This window comes from Macaca thibetana, chromosome 7 (assembly GCF_024542745.1).
Source record: "Macaca thibetana thibetana isolate TM-01 chromosome 7, ASM2454274v1, whole genome shotgun sequence".
Taxonomy (NCBI): Eukaryota; Metazoa; Chordata; class Mammalia; order Primates; family Cercopithecidae; genus Macaca; species Macaca thibetana.
Genome location: NC_065584.1, coordinates 4,905,216 through 4,922,927, shown reverse-complemented (window position 1 = coordinate 4,922,927; position 17,712 = coordinate 4,905,216). Strand labels below are relative to the sequence as shown.

At 50.3% G+C, this 17,712-nt stretch overlaps 1 protein-coding gene across 1 annotated transcript in view; it reads left to right on the top strand.

Moving 5' to 3' along the window:
• The first annotated feature begins 6,094 nt into the window (after window positions 1-6,094).
• RCOR1 (REST corepressor 1) overlaps window positions 6,095-17,712 on the top strand; it is a 130,392-nt gene continuing 118,774 nt past the window's right edge. The window contains exons 1-2 of the mRNA XM_050800046.1: window positions 6,095-6,705; window positions 6,784-6,843. Of these exons, the coding sequence (XP_050656003.1) occupies window positions 6,390-6,705; window positions 6,784-6,843 (376 nt within the window). The 5' untranslated portion in view covers window positions 6,095-6,389. The remainder of the gene's footprint in view (window positions 6,706-6,783; window positions 6,844-17,712) is intronic.

Sequence of the window (17,712 nt, the reverse complement as noted above, 5' to 3'; positions counted from 1 at the left end):
CTCTGCTCACTGCAAGCTCCTACCTCAGCCTCCCAAGTAGCTGGGACTACAGGCGCCTGCCACTACGCCTGGCTAATTTTTTGTATTTTTTAGTAGAGACCGGGTTTCACTGTGTTAGCCAGGATGGTCTCGATCTCCTGACCTCGTGATCCACCTGCTTCAGCCTCCCAGAGTGCTGGGATTACAGGTGTGAGCCACCACGCCTAGCCTTTTTTTTTTTTTTTTGAGACGGAGTTTTTGCTCTTGTCGCCCAGGCTGGAGTGCGATGGTGTGATTTTGGCTCACTGCAACCTCCGCCTCCTGTATTCCAGCGATTCTCCTGCCTCAGCCTCCCGAGTAGCTAGGATTACAGGCATGCGCCACCACGCCCAGTAAATTTTGTATTTGTAGTAGACACGGTTTCTCCATGTTGGTCAAGCTGGTCTCCAACTCCCAACCTCAGGTGATCCGCCCACCTTGACCTCCCAAAGTGCTGAAATTACAGGTGTGAGCCACCGTGCCTGACCCTTGTTGGCCATTTGTATCTCTTCTTTGAAGAAATGTCTATTCAGACATTTTACCCCTTTTAAAATCTAGTTATTTATCTTTTTATTATTACTTTGAGACAGTCTCACTCTGTTGGCCAGGCTGGGGTGCATAGGTGCCATCATAGCTCACTGCAGTTTTCAATCCTTGACTCAAATGATCCTCCCACCTTAGCCTCCCAAAGTGCTGGGATTACAGGTATGAGTCACCACATCCAACCTCCTCTTTTTTTTTTTTCTTTTTGAGATGGAGTCTTGCTCTTTGCCAGGCTGGAGTGCAGTAGCACGATCTCAGCTCACTGCAACCTCCGCCTTCCAGGTTGAAGTGATTCTCCTGCCTCAGCCTCTTGAGTAGCTGGGATTACAGGCATGTGCCACTATGTCCAGTTAATTTTTTTGTACTTTTAGTAGAGACGGAGTTTCACCATGTTGGCCAGGATGGTCTCAATCTCTCGACCTCATGATCTACCTGCCTTGGCCTCCCCAAGTGCTGGGATTACAGGCGTGAGCCACCACACCTGGCCGGGTTTAATGTCTCTTGTTAGACACATGATTTGCAAATATCCTGTCTCATTATGTGGATTGTCTTTGCTATTTTTTAATGGTGTAATTTGCGGGACAAGTTTTAATTTTTTGTATTTAGTAGAGACGGGGTTTCACCAGGTTGGTTAGGCAGATCTCGAATTCCTGACCTCAGGTGATCCACCCGCCTCAGCCTCCCAAAGTGCTGGGATTACAGGCGTGAGCCACCATGCCCGGCCAGACAAGTTTTAATTTTTATGAATTCCAATTCATCTTTTTCTTTTGTTCCTTATCCTCTCGGCATCATAATTAAGAAGGCTTTGCCTACCTCACGGTCACAAACATTTAGGTTTTCATCTGAGAGTTTTATAGTTTTAGCTCTTACAATTAGGTCTATGATTTATTTGCTTAGTTATTAACATATTAAGTAACAAGTTCTAGGGGTGGGTGTAATAACTTCTATGATCTTGGAGATGAGGATAAATGCTCTTTTGAGGCCAGGTGTGGTGGCTCATGCCTGTAATCCCAGCACTTTGGGAGGCCAAGGTGGGCTGATCATGAGGTCAGGAGCTCGAGACCAGTCTGGCCAACATGGTGAAACCCTGTCTCTACTAAAAATACAACAATTAGCCGGGCGTGGTGGTGCGTGCCTGTAATCCCAGCTACTCAGAGCTTGAGGGAGAAGAATCATTGGAACCCGGGAGGTTGCAGTAGGCCGAAATCATGCCACTGCACTCCAGCCTGGGCGACAGAACAAGACTCTGTCTCTGAATAAATAAATAAATGCTATTTTGAGATATTTTCAGTGACTTTAATGTGTTGAGACGGAATATCACCTACATTCATAACTGAAGAAAATGCCAGATTTCAGTTAAAGGTTAATTTTTTTTTTTTTTGAGACAGGGGTCTTGCTAGAGGCCTCAAAGTACCTGGGATGGTAAGTGAGTGCCACTGCACCTGGTGTTAAAGGTTAATTTTAAATAAAGATGTAATTACCAGCTCTGGTTCATGGTCCCCAGAATGCTATCCATGGATTCCAGGTTCAGAACTCTTAGGATGGCTAAAATTCCTGCCTGAAGTCTCAGTTTTCCAATAATCCTTTGGGGGCTTGAAACCTCCCAGGAATGGCTTTAGGGTGTTTTCCTGACACTTCCCAGCCCTGGCCCATACCCTGCCCTCTGCCTGGCTCCATCCTTGAGGAAGGAATTCCTTGCCAAGCAGAATTTTCTAACAAGCCCAAATACAGTAATAATAATAATTAGCAGCAGGAAGAACTATAAACACTGGGGTAGGAAAGCCTGAACCTGTCTCTTCTTTTCCTCATCCCTTCCCTTCATTCCTGAACTGAAGGAGACTGAGCCCCTTTGGGCTTTGATGACTCCATCACTGGGGTATGTTCATTTGATGGTTGATTTTGCTGTACCAGGTACTTCCTTTCCCATTTTCTAATCATTTTATAACACATGCTGACTCTTTTCCCTTCCCTTCTCCTTTTCCTGGGAAAATACAATGAACAAATAAACTTATTGATAGTGAGAATTAAAACAAAATTATAAATACTGTATGTTTAGAATCAGACCAAGCATCTTGCGGACACCCTTGCCCCTGGCCATCCCAGCATCCCTGGGGCAACTCTGGCCTTGGGTAAGAGGCTCCACAGCTCCTGGCTTAGCTGTGCCCTGGCTCCTCCCCTCACATCATGCCTGACCCTAGGAAGGTTGTAGGTTATGCCTCAGCTTTCTCATCTATAAGGGTGGGGGATGAGATGGTCAGTTTTTTTGTTTGTTTTAGCGTGGAGGACGAGATGGTCATAGGGTCATAGTTTTTTTTTTTTTTTTTTATCGTCGATGTAATTAATTCATCATTTACATTAGGTGTATCTCCTAATGCTATCCCTCCCCCCTTGTTTTTGTTTTATACAGATGAGATCTCACTATGTCGCCGGGCGCCATGGCTCAAGCCTGTAATCCCAGCACTTTGGGAGGCTGAGGCGGGCGGATCACGAGGCCAGGAGTTTGAGACCAGCCTGGCCGATATGGTGAAACCCCATCTCTACTAAAAATATGAAAATCAGCTGGGTGTAGTGGTGGGTGCCTGTAGTCCTAGGCTGAGGCACAGGAATCGCTTGAACCCAGGAGGCAGAGGCTACAGTGAGCCGAGATCATGCCACTGGACTCCAGCATGGGCGACAGAGCGAGACTCCGTCTAAAAAAAAAAAATTAATGAAAGGAAAAAGGAAAAAGGCAAGGAGGAATCCCAGTGATGACAGGTTGGAAGCTGCAGAGGAGACTGATGGGGAGTGACCTGTGAGGTAGGAGGGCCAGGTGAACTGGAATCTCCAGGTCCAGATAAATGAGGGTTTCCAGGAGGAGAAGTGGTCGACTCAGTTGTTGCTGAGAAGCTCAATGAGACCAAGAAGTGACCCCCGGATGGGGCAGCGGAGAGGTGGTAGGTTACCTTAGCAGCAGTTAGCGGTGGGGACACAGCTCTGTTGGGTGGGGTGATGCGAGGCTGGGATGGGAGGGGGTTGAGGAAGCCAGTGTAGGGAAGTCTTCGGAAATGTCTGAGGGGAGGGAGAAATGGCAAGACCGGAGAGGGGTCGGGGGCAGGAGTCGGTCCAGAGTGAGGCTGATGGCACAGAAAAGCCTCAAGGGGAGGGCAGCGGGAGAGGGTCCCAGGCCCGAGTAGGACGTGGGTACGCAACAGGGAGGTTTGTCTGTTTGGGGACAGGGAGAGGAGAAAGATCCTGAAGGCTTTCGTTTTTCTCTGAAGAATGAGGTAAGGCCACGGGCTGGGAGCCCAGGCAGAAGGGGCTGTGGGAGGTGTAAGGAGAGGGGAACAGGCATGAGGTCTCAGTTTCAGAGTGGGAGTCTCACCGAAAAACATGGTAGGGCTGCCGGCTTTGTGGATGCGTTACAAGTGTGGGATCACAAATTCCCAATCCCAGGGCTGTGGTGGCGCCCTCTCCCCAAGCGATGGGAAGGCGGGTGTCCTTAAGGTTGGGGTTCCCTACGCCGGAAGGATGGACTCTATTACAATCCATCAGGCCAGGAGGTAGGTACTGTTTTCTGTATTTTACCGTTGGGAAATCTGAGAGCTTCAGGCCAATATAGTATCCGTGTAGCATTAGGGTCAAACTAGAACAGGGGCTGACACATGTTAAGTGTTAATATTGGCTGGGGAAAAAAAAAAAAAAAGCTTTTAAAGTCCACTGCTGCACCCCTACTGGTAGCCCAGCCTGGCCTCAGCCTTGGGGGCTGGTGGGTGGAGAGGGTGGCCCTGTGTGCTCTGCTATCCCTGTTGCCTTAATAAATGACCCAGTATCAGCTTTGTGCCCTTGTAGGTTGATCTTCCAGTCTGGTGGTACAACTTTGTAGACACCAAGCGAGCGGGGCAGCGTGTTCTGGACCTCATTCCTCACACAGGGCTCACCTCCGGATGAGTCAGAGGCCTTAGCCAGTGGCCCAGCCCCGGGAATGCCACCCCGGTTCTGTACCCTGCCCAGGCCAGCTGAAGGGTGTATCGGGGCACACACCTGCAGCATCCAGGGCTCTCCAAGGAGAGACATCCTTTGGAGGGGAGTCCCAGAGTTACGACCCTGAACTTGGTGGGGGCAGGGCTTCTATACCAGGAGGGGTCCCAGCCCTGTTTCTTAAAGGTCATTTAGGCAGAAGTGAACGTGGTCTCTTCAATAAAGTTAATAATAGTTCATGCTGCAAAAAAATGTTCAAGAGAAAACCCCGCTTATTTATTCAGGCTTTAAAACCATAAAACTCCCAAATTCTCCCTGTAGCTATTTATATCCAAAGCTCGTCCCCATATTAATCTCAGGTTTGAAGCAACTTAAAAGAGAAATAGCCATCCCTGCTTTAAAAAGATTTCCCGCATAGACCTCCACTGGTCTAATTACGAAGGGAGCGTAGTTTCGGGGTTGGTTGGGGGTAGGGCACCGGGACCTCCAAGGCAGTTACACCCCTCAGCCCCCCACAGCTGTACGGCTGCCCGGTGGTCCCTCTCCAGGGCAGCGGCTCTCAGGCTGGCCTCAGCCGACTCCACCCGCCCGCGCACCGGGTTCTCCCTCGCGGGGGTTCCGGGGGGAGAGAGGAGGCGGGGCGGGCGGCAGATCCGGAAAAGTGGCTGCCCTCGCCCCGGAGGAAGTTGACCCTCCTCCCGCGCCGAGAGGTTGGGATGAAAATAGCTTCTTCCTCTTTACCCTTCCGGGACCCCCGCCCCAGAACGGCTGCGCCTGTTCATTCATCTTTCAGCAGCCACCCCAGCGGCTAGTGCGTCCCCACGCCGGGACTCTGTGCCCCGGGGGCCCACGGGGACCCTCCCTTGGGCCTCCGCCGCGGCGGCGAGCCCCGCACCCAAGCCACCCCGGGGGTCCCCGCCTCCCCCACCCAATTAGCGGGCAGCACGGCAAACCCGAGTCCCCACGCGGCTCGCGCCAGGGGAGGTGGCAGCCTGGGAAGCCCGTCCCCAGCGCCGTGGCCCCCGCCCCCGCGAGCCCCGCGTCCCCTGGGAAAGGCGGGGGCGCAACGAGTTTCCCCCAATTAGTTTCCTCTTTGTATGGAGTCAGAGCGCGCCCGTACCCCTCCGCGCAGCGGAAAGTAGTCCCGGCCGGGCGCTCCGCGGCTTTCCAGCGCCAGGCACATTTTGAGAAGCCGACGGGACTCTCAGCAGGGTCCCGCGGAGGGGGGCCAGAGGCCGCGGGAGGCGTGTGCGGGCAGTAGCGGCGGGGGCTGCGGCCGAGGGGAGGGGGCGGGGAGGGCCGCGAACTCCTCGCCGCTGCCTAGAGAGAAGGATCATGGGGCGTAGGGAGATGGCAAACCTCAAACCACGTACGGCGGGCGATACGCGTCAACCGAACCTCGCCAACGGAAGCCCGGAGCCGCCCCTCCCCGCTCCCCCGCCCCGCCGCCCCGGACGGACGGGCCCGCGGAGCCAACCCGGCTGCCGCTCGCCGTCCAAATCCCACCAGAGCCAATGGGAGTGCGAGGGGGGCGGAGCCATCTCGCGTCAGTTGGGCTGCGCGCCCCCCCAGGCGCCCCTGCAGGCCCCGCCCCTGCCTCCTCCCCTCTCCGCTCGCTGCTCCCGGAGTAGTTGGTGCCAGTGAAGTGAGGGCGGCGATGAGAGCGAAAGTTGCGCTCGGCTCGTCGCTGGGGGCTTGAAGCGGTTCCGCGCTCTACCCGTCTGGGCCTCCCCCGACTCGGACTCGCGCCCGTGGGCTCCCGTAGCGCCCGCCCGGCTCCGCGCCGGCCCCGCGCCCCCTCCCCCGGCTCGGCGCCCCCTCCTCAGGAGCCGCGGGTCCCCGCCACTTTCGCACGGCCCCGGCCCCCGCCGATGCCGGCCATGGTGGAGAAGGGCCCCGAGGTCTCAGGGAAGCGGAGAGGGAGGAACAACGCGGCCGCCTCCGCCGCCGCCGCCGCCGCCGCCGCCGCCGCCGCCGCCGCCGCCGCCTCGGCCGCCTGCGCCTCGCCAGCCGCCACTGCCGCCTCGGGCGCCGCCGCCTCCTCCGCCTCGGCTGCCGCCGCCTCGGCCGCCGCCGCCCCCAATAATGGCCAGAATAAAAGTTTGGCGGCGGCGGCGCCCAATGGCAACAGCAGCAGCAACTCCTGGGAGGAAGGCAGCTCGGGCTCGTCCAGCGACGAGGAGCACGGTAGGTGGCAACCGCCCCCGCGGCCCCGGGCCCCGGGCCCCGCGCCGCGCTGACCGCCGTGTTCTGCTTCCCCCGCAGGTGGCGGTGGCATGAGGGTCGGACCCCAGTACCAGGCGGTGGTGCCCGATTTCGACCCCGGTGAGTAGCGGCCCCGGGCGGCCGGCGGCGGGGATGAGCGGGAGCCCCGGGTCCCCGGCGAGCCCGAGGGGGCGGGAGCCGGCCGACAACTTTCTTTTTGTGTGTGCGTTCGCCCTGCCGTCCGTGGGGAGAACAGCAGGGCGAGGACGAGGAGGCGCACACGCACACGAGTGTTCTGCAAACGTGCGTCTGCACCGGGTGGAGGCCAGGTCGCCCCCAGCCGGTCCGGCGCCGCTGCCCCCTGCGCCTTCGAGGACTGCAGGTGGCGTCGGAGGCGGCCACACCTGGCGTGGGGGCGCTGGGGGTCCCTGCGTTCAGGTGAGCTGCGCCTCGGCCAGGGGTAAAGGGTGGCAGTGCCGGAGAGTTAGCGTCCTGCGAGCGCCCCGGACTTAGGAGGTCGCCAGAGACCCCTTTATCGGAACCCTCCCCAAAGGCTGCTCCCACGCCTTTGCTTCTCCTCCGAGCCTCTGGCTCTTGCTGGTTCCTGACTCCCCTCCCATCCAGAAGCGAGTAGAAGAACGACCCCCCAAAATCAGTCAATAAAGGAAGTGTGTTTTCCAGAGGGCGCCTGCCTGGGGAAGAGAGCCTCGCGTGTGGCAGTTTGATTTTAGGACCTATTTGTAAATGTGTGTGTTTCCTTTTTTTTTGGAGGAAGAGATTGTGAAATTGAGAATCGTCAGAAGCTTTAGCCTAACAAATGCTTTTCACCTACAAGAAAGTCCTACACCCTAGAATGGAACACTTACTTTCCTGGCTGCTATTCTGTGTAGAAGCAAATTTAAAGTGGTACAAGAAAAAAAAAATCCAATCAGACAAAGGAATTCGTCAGATTTTAATGCATGAGATTCTAGCCAGTCTCTGTATGAGACTGTCTTTAAAGGTTGTTGGTATGGAAAATGTTTGAAAGAACGCAGGATTTATTTCAGAAATAAAATTCAACAGAGCATCTTGTAAAGCTGGAGTTAACAATCCTCGCTGGTTGGAGGGCTTTAGAGCTGGGGTTCTCTATGTAGGTTATACCACTAGTTTATTTGAAAAGATAAATGCATACATGTTTTTTCCTTGGAAACAAGACTGCAGAAAATTCCAGTGATCTAGTCCTTGAAAAAGGCGATTGCTCTCAAGCTGTTATTAAGGTACTAAACTGCCCTTTGAAGTGAAAATACGTAAAGGTCCTAGGTGAGCTCTTGGACACTGGAAATAAATGACTTCTCTTAAACTGGCCTTCAAAATTTTGATTTCTTGACGTAAGGTTTGTGTTCCTTTTAAGTCCATGTTATTGTTTTTGATAGTTTCCTTCTCTCCAATTCTTTTCTTTTCTTTTTTTTTTTTTTTTTTTTTTGGTAGTCACTTATCATTTATGAGTAACAGGATAGAACTAGGTGACCAGGCTATTTCTCTTGTATGCTTGGCTCCTCCATTCCTCGGTTGGCCACCAGGGGAAGCATACTGTTTTGGTTACAGTTGACCCTGTCTTCATTTTGTAGGTCAAGTCTTATCTTTGGTTTAAAACACAGAACATAAAGCTTGTCACCAAATGTTCCTAATGTATTATTTTTAAAAATCGACTTCCACAAATCTTTGAGTAAGTTGGTAGGCTTTTTGGTACATTTTTGTTAACATAAATTTTGAAAACTTTAGATGTGTTGGATGTGACTAAGGAAAAGGGCATATTTGTCAGCAACAGGAATTAGATTTCTGACATTCATTGAAATGTTGATGTCAGCTCTGCATTGTTAGTAATGAGTTTGACTTCTTTGGAGTTGTAGTAGTCTTTGAAACAGCAAATGTAATATTTTGAACTGTCCTTGGGCTTTTTGTTGGAATAGGTATGAGCATAAACTTGCTAGCAATCAGCTATTCTAAAATGGAAAACATCTAACAGATTGCAGTAGCTCACACCTGTAATCCCAACACTTGGGGAGGCCAAGGTTGGAGGATCTCTGGAGCCCAGGAGTTGGAGACCAGCCTGGGCAACGTACTCAGACTCCGTCTCCACAAAAAATAAAAAAATTAGCTGGGCTAATTTTTGGTGGCATGTACCTGTAGTTTCAGCTATTTGGGAGGCTGAGGCTGAAGGATCTCTGGGAGGTCAAGGCTGCAGTGAGCAGTGATCTTGCCATTGCACTCCAGCCTAGGTGGCAGAGTGAGACCCTGTCTCAAAAATAAAAAGGAAAACATCTAACTGTTCTGCTGCATAGTCTTGCTGCCAATTGGTTGAGTCTTGATATTAAAATTTCCAAATTTCTTATTTTGTGTTTGTTTTAATCTGGCAAGGAATCTAACTGGTGTAAAGTAATTTCAAACCGGCCGGGCGCGGTGGCTCAAGCCTGTAATCCCAGCACTTTGGGAGGCCGAGGCGGGCGGATCACAAGGTCAGGAGATCGAGACCACAGTGAAACCCCGTCTCTACTAAAAATACAAAAAAAATTAGCCGGGCGCGGTGGCGGGCGCCTGTAGTCCCAGCTACTCAGGAGGCTGAGGCTGGAGAATGGCGGGAACCCGGGAGGCGGAGCTTGCAGTGAGCCGAGATCGCGCCACTGCACTCCAGCCTGGGCAACAGCGTGAGACTCCGTCTCAAAAAAAAAAAAAAAAAAAAAAAAAAAAAAAAAAAAAAAAAAAAAAGTAATTTCAAACCTTGTTTTGCCAACCTGAGCAGGGGGACACAGTCCTAGATACGGCAGAAAATTGAGATTTTACTATTTTCTAGTGGTTTTTTATGTGTCTTCTCATTTAACTGAAAAGCTTAAGGGGAAGGAAGACTTCCATTTTGGAATAGAAGTGTTACAACCCGTTTATTTATTTGTGTGTGTGTGTGTGACGGAGTTTCACTCTTGTTGCCCAGGCTGGAGTGCAACGGCATGATCTCGGCTCACTGCACGCAACTTCTGCCTCCCAGGTTCAAGCAGTTCTTCTGCCTCACCCTCCTAAGTGGCTGGGATTACAGGCATGCGCCACCATGCCTGGCTAATTTTTTTGTATTTTAGGTAGAGATGGGGTTTCACTGTGTTCGCCAGGTTGGTCTTGATCTTGTGATCCACCCGCCTCAGCCTCCCAAAGTGCTGGAATTACAGACGTGAGCCACCACTCCCGGCCCTGATTCAGTTCTTATAAAATAATTAATACCGCGGCCGGGCGCGGTGGCTCAAGCCTGTAATCCCCACACTTTGGGAGGCCGAGACGGGCGGATCACGAGGTCAGGAGATCGAGACCATCCTGGCTAACCCGGTAAAACCCCGTCTCTACTAAAAAATACAAAAAACTAGCCAGGCGAGGTGGCAGGCACCTGTAGTCCTAGCTACTCAGGAGGCTGAGGCAGGAGAATGGCGTGAACCCGGGAGGCGGAGCTTGCAGTGAGCCGAGATCTGGCCACTGCACTCCAGCCTGGGCGACAGAGCGAGACTCCGTCTCAAAAAAAAAAAAAAATGAAAAAAAAAATAATACCTAGACTAGATCGGTGTAGTGTGGCATTGCTTGGTAATTAGAATACCATTTCTGTTTACACTGAAATAAAAAGCTTTACCAACTTTTAAAGAATTAAAAAAAAAAAGAATTGGCCGGGCGCGGTGGCTCAAGCCTATAATCCCAGCACTTTGGGAGGCCGAGACGGGCTGATCACGAGGTCAGGAGAGCGAGACCATTCTGGCTAACACGGTGAAACCCCGTCTCTACTAAAAAATACAAAAAACTAGCCAGGCGAGGTGGCGGGCGCCTGTAGTCCCAGCTACTTGGGAGGCTGAGGCAGGAGAATAGCGTAAACTCGGGATGCGGAGCTTGCAGTGAGCGGAGATCCGGCCACTGCGCTCCAGTCTGGGCGACAGAGCGAGACTCCGTCTCAAAAAAAAAAAAAAAAAAAAAAGAGTTAAAAACCAAAGTGCAGCCCTACACTTTTAACTTAGGCTTTGTTCTTGCATGTGTTATCCAGGCTGCCTTTCCATACTGTCTGCCTTAGATTATGCTGAGTTGTCATGGGTTTCTTTTAATATTCAGTAGTTACAGAATAATAGGGTAAGAGTGAGGATGCTTATCTATCCTATGTCTGGTTAGTTCTTTCCTACATTAGCAAAACATCACTTACTTTGAAATGAATAATGTTTTTCTTTTTCTTTTTTTTTTTTGAGATAGGGTCACACTTTGTCACCAGTATAGTGGTGTGATCACAGCAGTAGTGAACTTGAACCTCCTAAGTACACTGGGGCTGGGGCTACAGATGTCTACCACCATGTCTGACTATTTTTTTGTATTTGTTGTAGAGACAGGGTTTTGCCATGTAGTCCAGGCTGGTCTCGAACTCCTGGGCTCGAGCCATCTGCCTGCCTTGGCCTCCCGAAGTGCTGGGTTTACAGGTGTGAGCCACTGTGTTCAGCCGTTATTATTACTATTTTTTTTTTTTTTTTTTTTTTGAGATGGAGTCTCACTCTGTCGCCCAGGCTGGAGCACAGTGGTGTGATCTCAGCTCACTGCAAGCTCCGCCTCCTGGGTTCACGCCAGTCTCCTGCGTCAGCCTCCCAAGTAGCTGGGACTACGGGCGCCCGCCACCACGCGCGGCTAATTTTTTTGTATTTTTAGTAGAGACAGGGTTTCACCGTATTAGCCAAGATGGTCTCGATCTTCTGACCTCGTGATCCGCCTGCCTCAGCCTCCCAAAGTGCTGGGATTAGAGGCATGAGCCACTGTGCCCGGCCATTACTATTTTTTAATTTTAATTTTTAATTTTTTTTTTTTTTTTTTTTTTTTGAGACGGAGTGTCGCTCTGTTGCCCAGGCTGGAGTGCAGTGGCTGGATCTCAGCTCACTGCAAGCTCCGCCTCCCGGGTTCCTGCCATTCTCCTGCCTCAGCCTCCCGAGTAGTTGGGACTACAGGCGCCCGCCACCTCGCCCGGCTAGTTTTTGTATTTTTCAGTAGAGACGGGGTTTCACCGTGTCAGCCAGGATGGTCTCGATCTCCTGACCTCGTGATCCGCCCGTCTCGGCCTCCCAAAGTGCTGGGATTACAGGATTGAGCCACCGCGCCCTGCCAATTTTTAATTTTTTTTTTTTTTTTTTTTTTTTTTTTTTTTTGAGACGGAGTCTCTCTCTGTCGCCCAGGCTGGAGTGCAGTGGCGCGATCTCGGCTCACTGCAAGCTCCGCCTCCCGGGTTCACGCCATTCTCCTGCCTCAGCCTCCCGAGTAGCTGGGACTACAGGCGCCCACAACCGCGCCCGGCTAATTTTTTGTATTTTTAGTAGAGACGGGGTTTCACCGTGGTCTCGATCTCCTGACCTTGTGATCCGCCCGCCTCGGCCTCCCAAAGTGCTGGGATTACAGGCGTGAGCCACCGCGCCCGGCCAATTTTTAATTTTTATTCTGTTTATTGACATCCTTGGTGCTTCAGAAGTGTACATTGTTAATAGTGAATATTTTTGAGATAGTGGCCCTTTAAAAATGCAACCTTTATTTTGAATGTTTAATCCAATATATTTAATCAGATCTGAAAATTTGTGGTTGTCATTGGCTTAACTGTCACTTCAGAGTTGACTTCTGTCAGAAAACTGTTATGTTTTCATGCGGAATAGGTAATTTTACTGAACAGGGTGTCGATATGCCTTTCATTTGTTTTCACTGGTGATTCTGTGTTCTGCTTGTTTTATGGTTTAGATCATTGTAAAAAAATAGATATACCAAAATTATGGTGAATGCTTTGTGGTTTTTTGTTTTTGAGACAAGGTCTTGCTCTGTCACACAGGCTAGAGTGCAGTGGCCTGATCTTGGCTCACTTCAAGCTCTGCCTCCCAGACTCAAGTGATCCTCCCCGCTCAGCCTCATCAGTGGCTGGGAATACATGTGTGTATCACCTCGCGTGAGCCTAGGCTGGTCTCGAACTCCTGTGCTCAAGCAGTCTTCCTGCCTTGGCCTCCCAGAGTGCTGGGATTACAGGCACACGCCTGGCAATGCTTTGTGCTTTATTTATATATTTATTTATTTTAGTTTTAGTTTTATTGTTTTTTGAGAGGGAGCTTTGCTCTTGTCGCCCAGGCTGGAGAGCAATGGCGTGACCTTGGCTCACTGCAACCTCTGTCTCCTGGGTTCAAGTGATTTTCCTGCCTTAGCCTCCCTAATAGCTAGGACTACAGGTGTGTGCCACCATGCCCAGCTAATTTTTATATTCTTTGTAGAGATGGTATTTTGCTGGCCGGGCATGGTGACTCACGCCTGTAATCCCAGCACTTTGGGAGGAGGCCGAGGCAGGTGGATCACTTGAGGTCAGGAGTTCAAGACCAACCTGGCCAACATGATGAAACCCCATCTCTACTAAAAGCAGAAAAATTAGCTGGGCGTGGTGGTGCATGCCTGTAAACTCAGAAGGCTGAGGCAGGAGAATTGCTTGAACCTGGGCTGCAGAGGTTGCAGTGAGCGGAGATGGCACCACTGCATTCCAGCCTAGGTGACAAGGTGAGACTCTGTCTCAAAAAAAAAAAAAAAAAAAAAGATGGGGTTTCGCCGTGTTGTCCAGGCTGGTTTTGAACTCTTGGCTTCAGATGATTCACTTGCCTTGGCCTCCCAAAGTGCTGGAATTACAGGCATCAGCCACTGCCCCCGGCCAATGCTTTGTGATTTAAACACTGTTTTAAGGCAGTGTTCACCCAAATGAGAGGTCAGGGTTTTAGCAGGTAATGATGAATTTTGTGAGTGATCAGTTTCATTAGATAGTGTGGTAGGGAGACACCCAAAGCTGGTTATCAGGACACTGAGTATCCTGTCTCTGACAAAGAAAGTGATGTAAGGTAGACCTGGTCATTTTATCTGCAGGGGCCTCAGTTCCTCAACCATGAATCTGGTTCTTTTCATCATGAATAGTCTATGATGATGTCAGTTGTACAATAATGTCTTTTAAAATTCGTTCTTCTGTTTTGTTATTTTTATTTATTTTTTTGTGACAGGGTCTCACTCTGTCACCCAGAGTGCAGTAGTGTAATCAACTTACTATAACCTCAAATTCCTGGGCTCAAGTGATCCTCCCGCCTCAGTCTCCTGAGTGTCTGGGAATGTAGGCACATGCTACCATACACAGCTAATTTTTTTTTTTTAAGACGGAGTCTCTCTTTCCAGGTTGGAGTGCAGTGGCGCAATCTCGGCACACGCCAATCTCTGACTCCCTGGTTAAGTGATTCTCCTGCTTCAGCCTCCTGAGTAGCTGGGATTACATGCACGCGCCACTACGCCCAGCTAATTTTTGTATTTTCAGTAGAGATGGGGTTTTAACATGTTGACCAGTATGGTCTTGATCTCCTGACTTTGTGATCTGCCCACCTCAGCCTCCCAAAGTGCTGGGATTACAGGCGTGAGGCATTGCGCCCGGCCCTACTCAGCTAATTTTTAAGTTTTTTATAGAGACGAGGTCTTGCTCTGTTGTCCAGGCTGGTCTCAAATTCTTGGCCTTCAGCAATCCTCCTGCCTTGGCCTTTCAAAATTGGGAATTATGGGTGCGAACCATCAGGCCTAGTCAAAGTAAAATTTTGAAAATTGGTAGGATAGGATAGTTAACGTGCATAATTAGAATATGCCTTTTTACAAATCATCATAAGAATAGAATGGTGAAGGTAGAGCTGTGAAAAAAAACAAAACATTTCAAATAGAACAGTACCTGTGACTTGATTAAACACTTTTTTTTTTTCTTTTTTTTTGACGTAGAGTGTTGCTCTGTTGCCAGGCTGGAGTGCAGTGGCATGATTTTGGCTCACTGTAACCTCTGCCTCCCAGGTTCAAGCGATTCTCCTGCCTCAGCCCCCTTAGTAGCTGGGACTCCAGGTGCGTGCCACCATGCCCAGCTAATTTTTGTATTTTTAGTAGAGACGGGGTTTCACCATGTTGTTCAGGGTGGTCTCGATCTCTTGACCTTGTGATTCGCCCGCCTCGGCCTCCCAAAGTGCTGGGATTACAGGCGTGAGCCACCACGCCCAGCCAAACACTGATTTAATACTAGGTTATATTTGCTTCAGGTACAGCTAAAGCCTCATTCCCGCCTTCTTTATTCATTAATTCACAGTTGATTTATATTATTTCTGTGATAGTTTGCATCTTCTGAGAAGCAGATGACAAGACAGATATGCAAGAGGTTCATTAGGGTGTACTTGGGAAGGATAAAGAAGAGAGGAAGGAGGTGTAGGTGGCAAGAGCCTTTACACTGGAAGCACGTGTGACACCTGTGAAAGAAGAGAGAGCCGGGCGCGGTGGCTCAAGCCTGTAATCCCAGCACTTTGGGAGGCTGAGATGGACGGATCACGAGGTCAGGAGATCGAGACCATCCTGGCTAACATGGTGAAACCCCGTCTCTACTAAAAAATACAAAAAACTAGCCGGGCGAGGTGGCGGGCGCCTGTAGTCCCAGCTACTCGGGAGGCTGAGGCAGGAGAATGGCGTGAACCCGGGAGGCGGAGCTTGCAGTGAGCTGAGATCCGGCCACTGCACTCCAGCCCGGGCTACAGAGCGAGACTCTGTCTCAAAAAAAAAAAAAAAAAAAAAAAAAACAAGAAGAGAGGGAAGGAATGATGATTAATGATAGAGGAACCTCAAACTGCAGTGCAGCTTGCAGTTCAGAGAAAATCTCAGCCAGAGTAGATTGTTGGAAGAGTCTGTTGGGCAGGAATGGTCCTGCCCTGTGAACGTCTGCTGTGTTCAGTCATTGGCTGGGAGCAGCCTAGAGTAGCCTTGCTTTGGTATGGGTGCTGTAGTAGATTCCTGGCAGCTGGGACTGTCAGTTAACTACACCCTTTGCAACATTTTCTCTCTCGAAGGGAAGTCTGAGAGGCTTCTCTCAAGGCTGTCAGAATTCCCATACATGTTTTTGTACTTTAATACATGTGTGAGGCCAGCCATGGTGGCTCACACCTGTAATCCCACCACTTTGGGAGCGTGAGGCGTTGGATCACCTGAGGTCAGGAGTTCGAGAACAGCCTGGCCAACACAGCAAAACCCTGTCTCTACTAAAAATATAAAAGTTAGCTGGGTGTGGTTGCAGGTACCTGTAATCCCAGCTACTTGGGAGGCTGAGGCAGGAGAATTGCTTGAGCTCGGGAGGTGGAGGTTGCAGTGAGCCGAGATTGTGCCACTGCACTCCAGACTGGACGACAGGCGAGACTCTGTCTCAAAAAAAAAAAAATGTGTGATAATATGTTTTCTTGTTATTGTTAGTGTTTTTGTAAATGGAATAATCTGTGCTATTAATGTACTTTTATGCTTTCCAAACAAGTACATTTCTACTAGCAAGGTAAACAACTTCGTTTTCACCCTATCTTCGTCATGGTGTGTGTTAGGTTATTAATTTTTTTGAAATGCTATGCTTATGGGCCGGGTGCGGTGGCTTAAGCCTGTAATCCCAGTACTTTGGGAGGCCGAGACGGGCGGATCACGAGGTCAGGAGATCGAGACCATCCTGGCTAACACGGTGAAACCCCGTCTCTACTAAAAAAAAAAATACAAAAAACTAGCCGGGCGAGGTGGCGGGCGCCTGTAGTCCCAGCTACTCGGGAGACTGAGGCAGGAGAATGGCATAAACCTGGGAGGCGGAGCTTGCAGTGAGCTGAGATCCGGCCACTGTACTCCAACCTGGGCGGCAGAGCGAGACTCCGTCTCAAAAAAAAAAAAAAAAAAACAAAAAACTGTATTACTGGTTTGTGGATATACTATACTATACTTTGTTTGGTTATTTTAGAGTGTATTCCTACTTACAAAATTTATGTTTGCTGTAAAACAGTCTTAGGCAGGTCCTTCAGGAGGTATTCCAGAAGGAAGGCATTGTTACTCTAGAGTATGACACCTCTATGTGTCTTATTGCCTATGAAGACCTTCCAGTAGGACAAGATATGGAGTTGGAAGATGGTGATATTGATGATCCTGACTGTAGGCTAGGCCATGTGTGTGTCTTTGTGGTTTTGTTTGTTTGTTTGTTTTTGAAAATGGAGTCTCGCTCTGTTGCACAGGTTGGAGTGCAGTGGCATCATCTTGGCTCACTGCAACCTCCACCTCCCTGCTTCAAGTGATTCTTCTGCCTCAGCCTCCCGAATAGCTGGGATTACAGGTGCATACCACCATGCCTGGCTAATTTTTTTTTTTTTTTTTTTTTTTTTTTTTTGAGACGGAGTCTCGCTCTGTCGCCCAGGCTGGAGTGCAGTGGCGCGAACTTGGCTCACTGCAAGGTCCGCCTCCCGGGTTCACGCCATTCTCCTGCCTCAGCCTCCCGAGTAGCTGGGACTACAGGCGCCCACAACCGCGCCCGGCTAATTTTTTGTATTTTTAGTAGAGACGGGGTTTCACCGTGGTCTCGATCTCCTGACCTTGTGATCCGCCCGCCTCGGCCTCCCAAAGTGCTGGGATTACAGGCGTGAGCCACCGCACCCGGCGCCTGGCTAATTTTTGTATTTTTAGTAGAAATAGGGTTTCATCATGTTGGGCAGGCTGGCCTTGAACTCCTGACCTCAAGTGATCTGCCTGCTTCGGCCTCCCAAAGTGCAGGGATTACGGGCATGAGCCACCATGCCCAGCCTAATTTTTGTATTTTTAGTAGAGACAGAGTTTCGCCATGTTGGCCAGGCTGGTCAGGCTGGTCTTGAGCTCCTGACCTCAGGTGATTTGCCTGCCTTGGCCTCCCACAGTGTTGGGATTACAGGTGTGAGCCACTGCACCTGACTGTATTTACATCCATACTCTCGCTGAAGGTTGTAGTTCCTGCCCTGCTTTACTTTTACTGACAAAGAAGCTGCTGGGCTTGGTATTCTGCTTTCAAACTTTGCATGGATATAGGGAGTTCAGGGGAGGAGGAAGAGAAGAGTAGGTGCTTAACTAGTTTTGATCTTACTCAGTACCAGAGAGTCTTCTGGGAGCTGGTGGTGT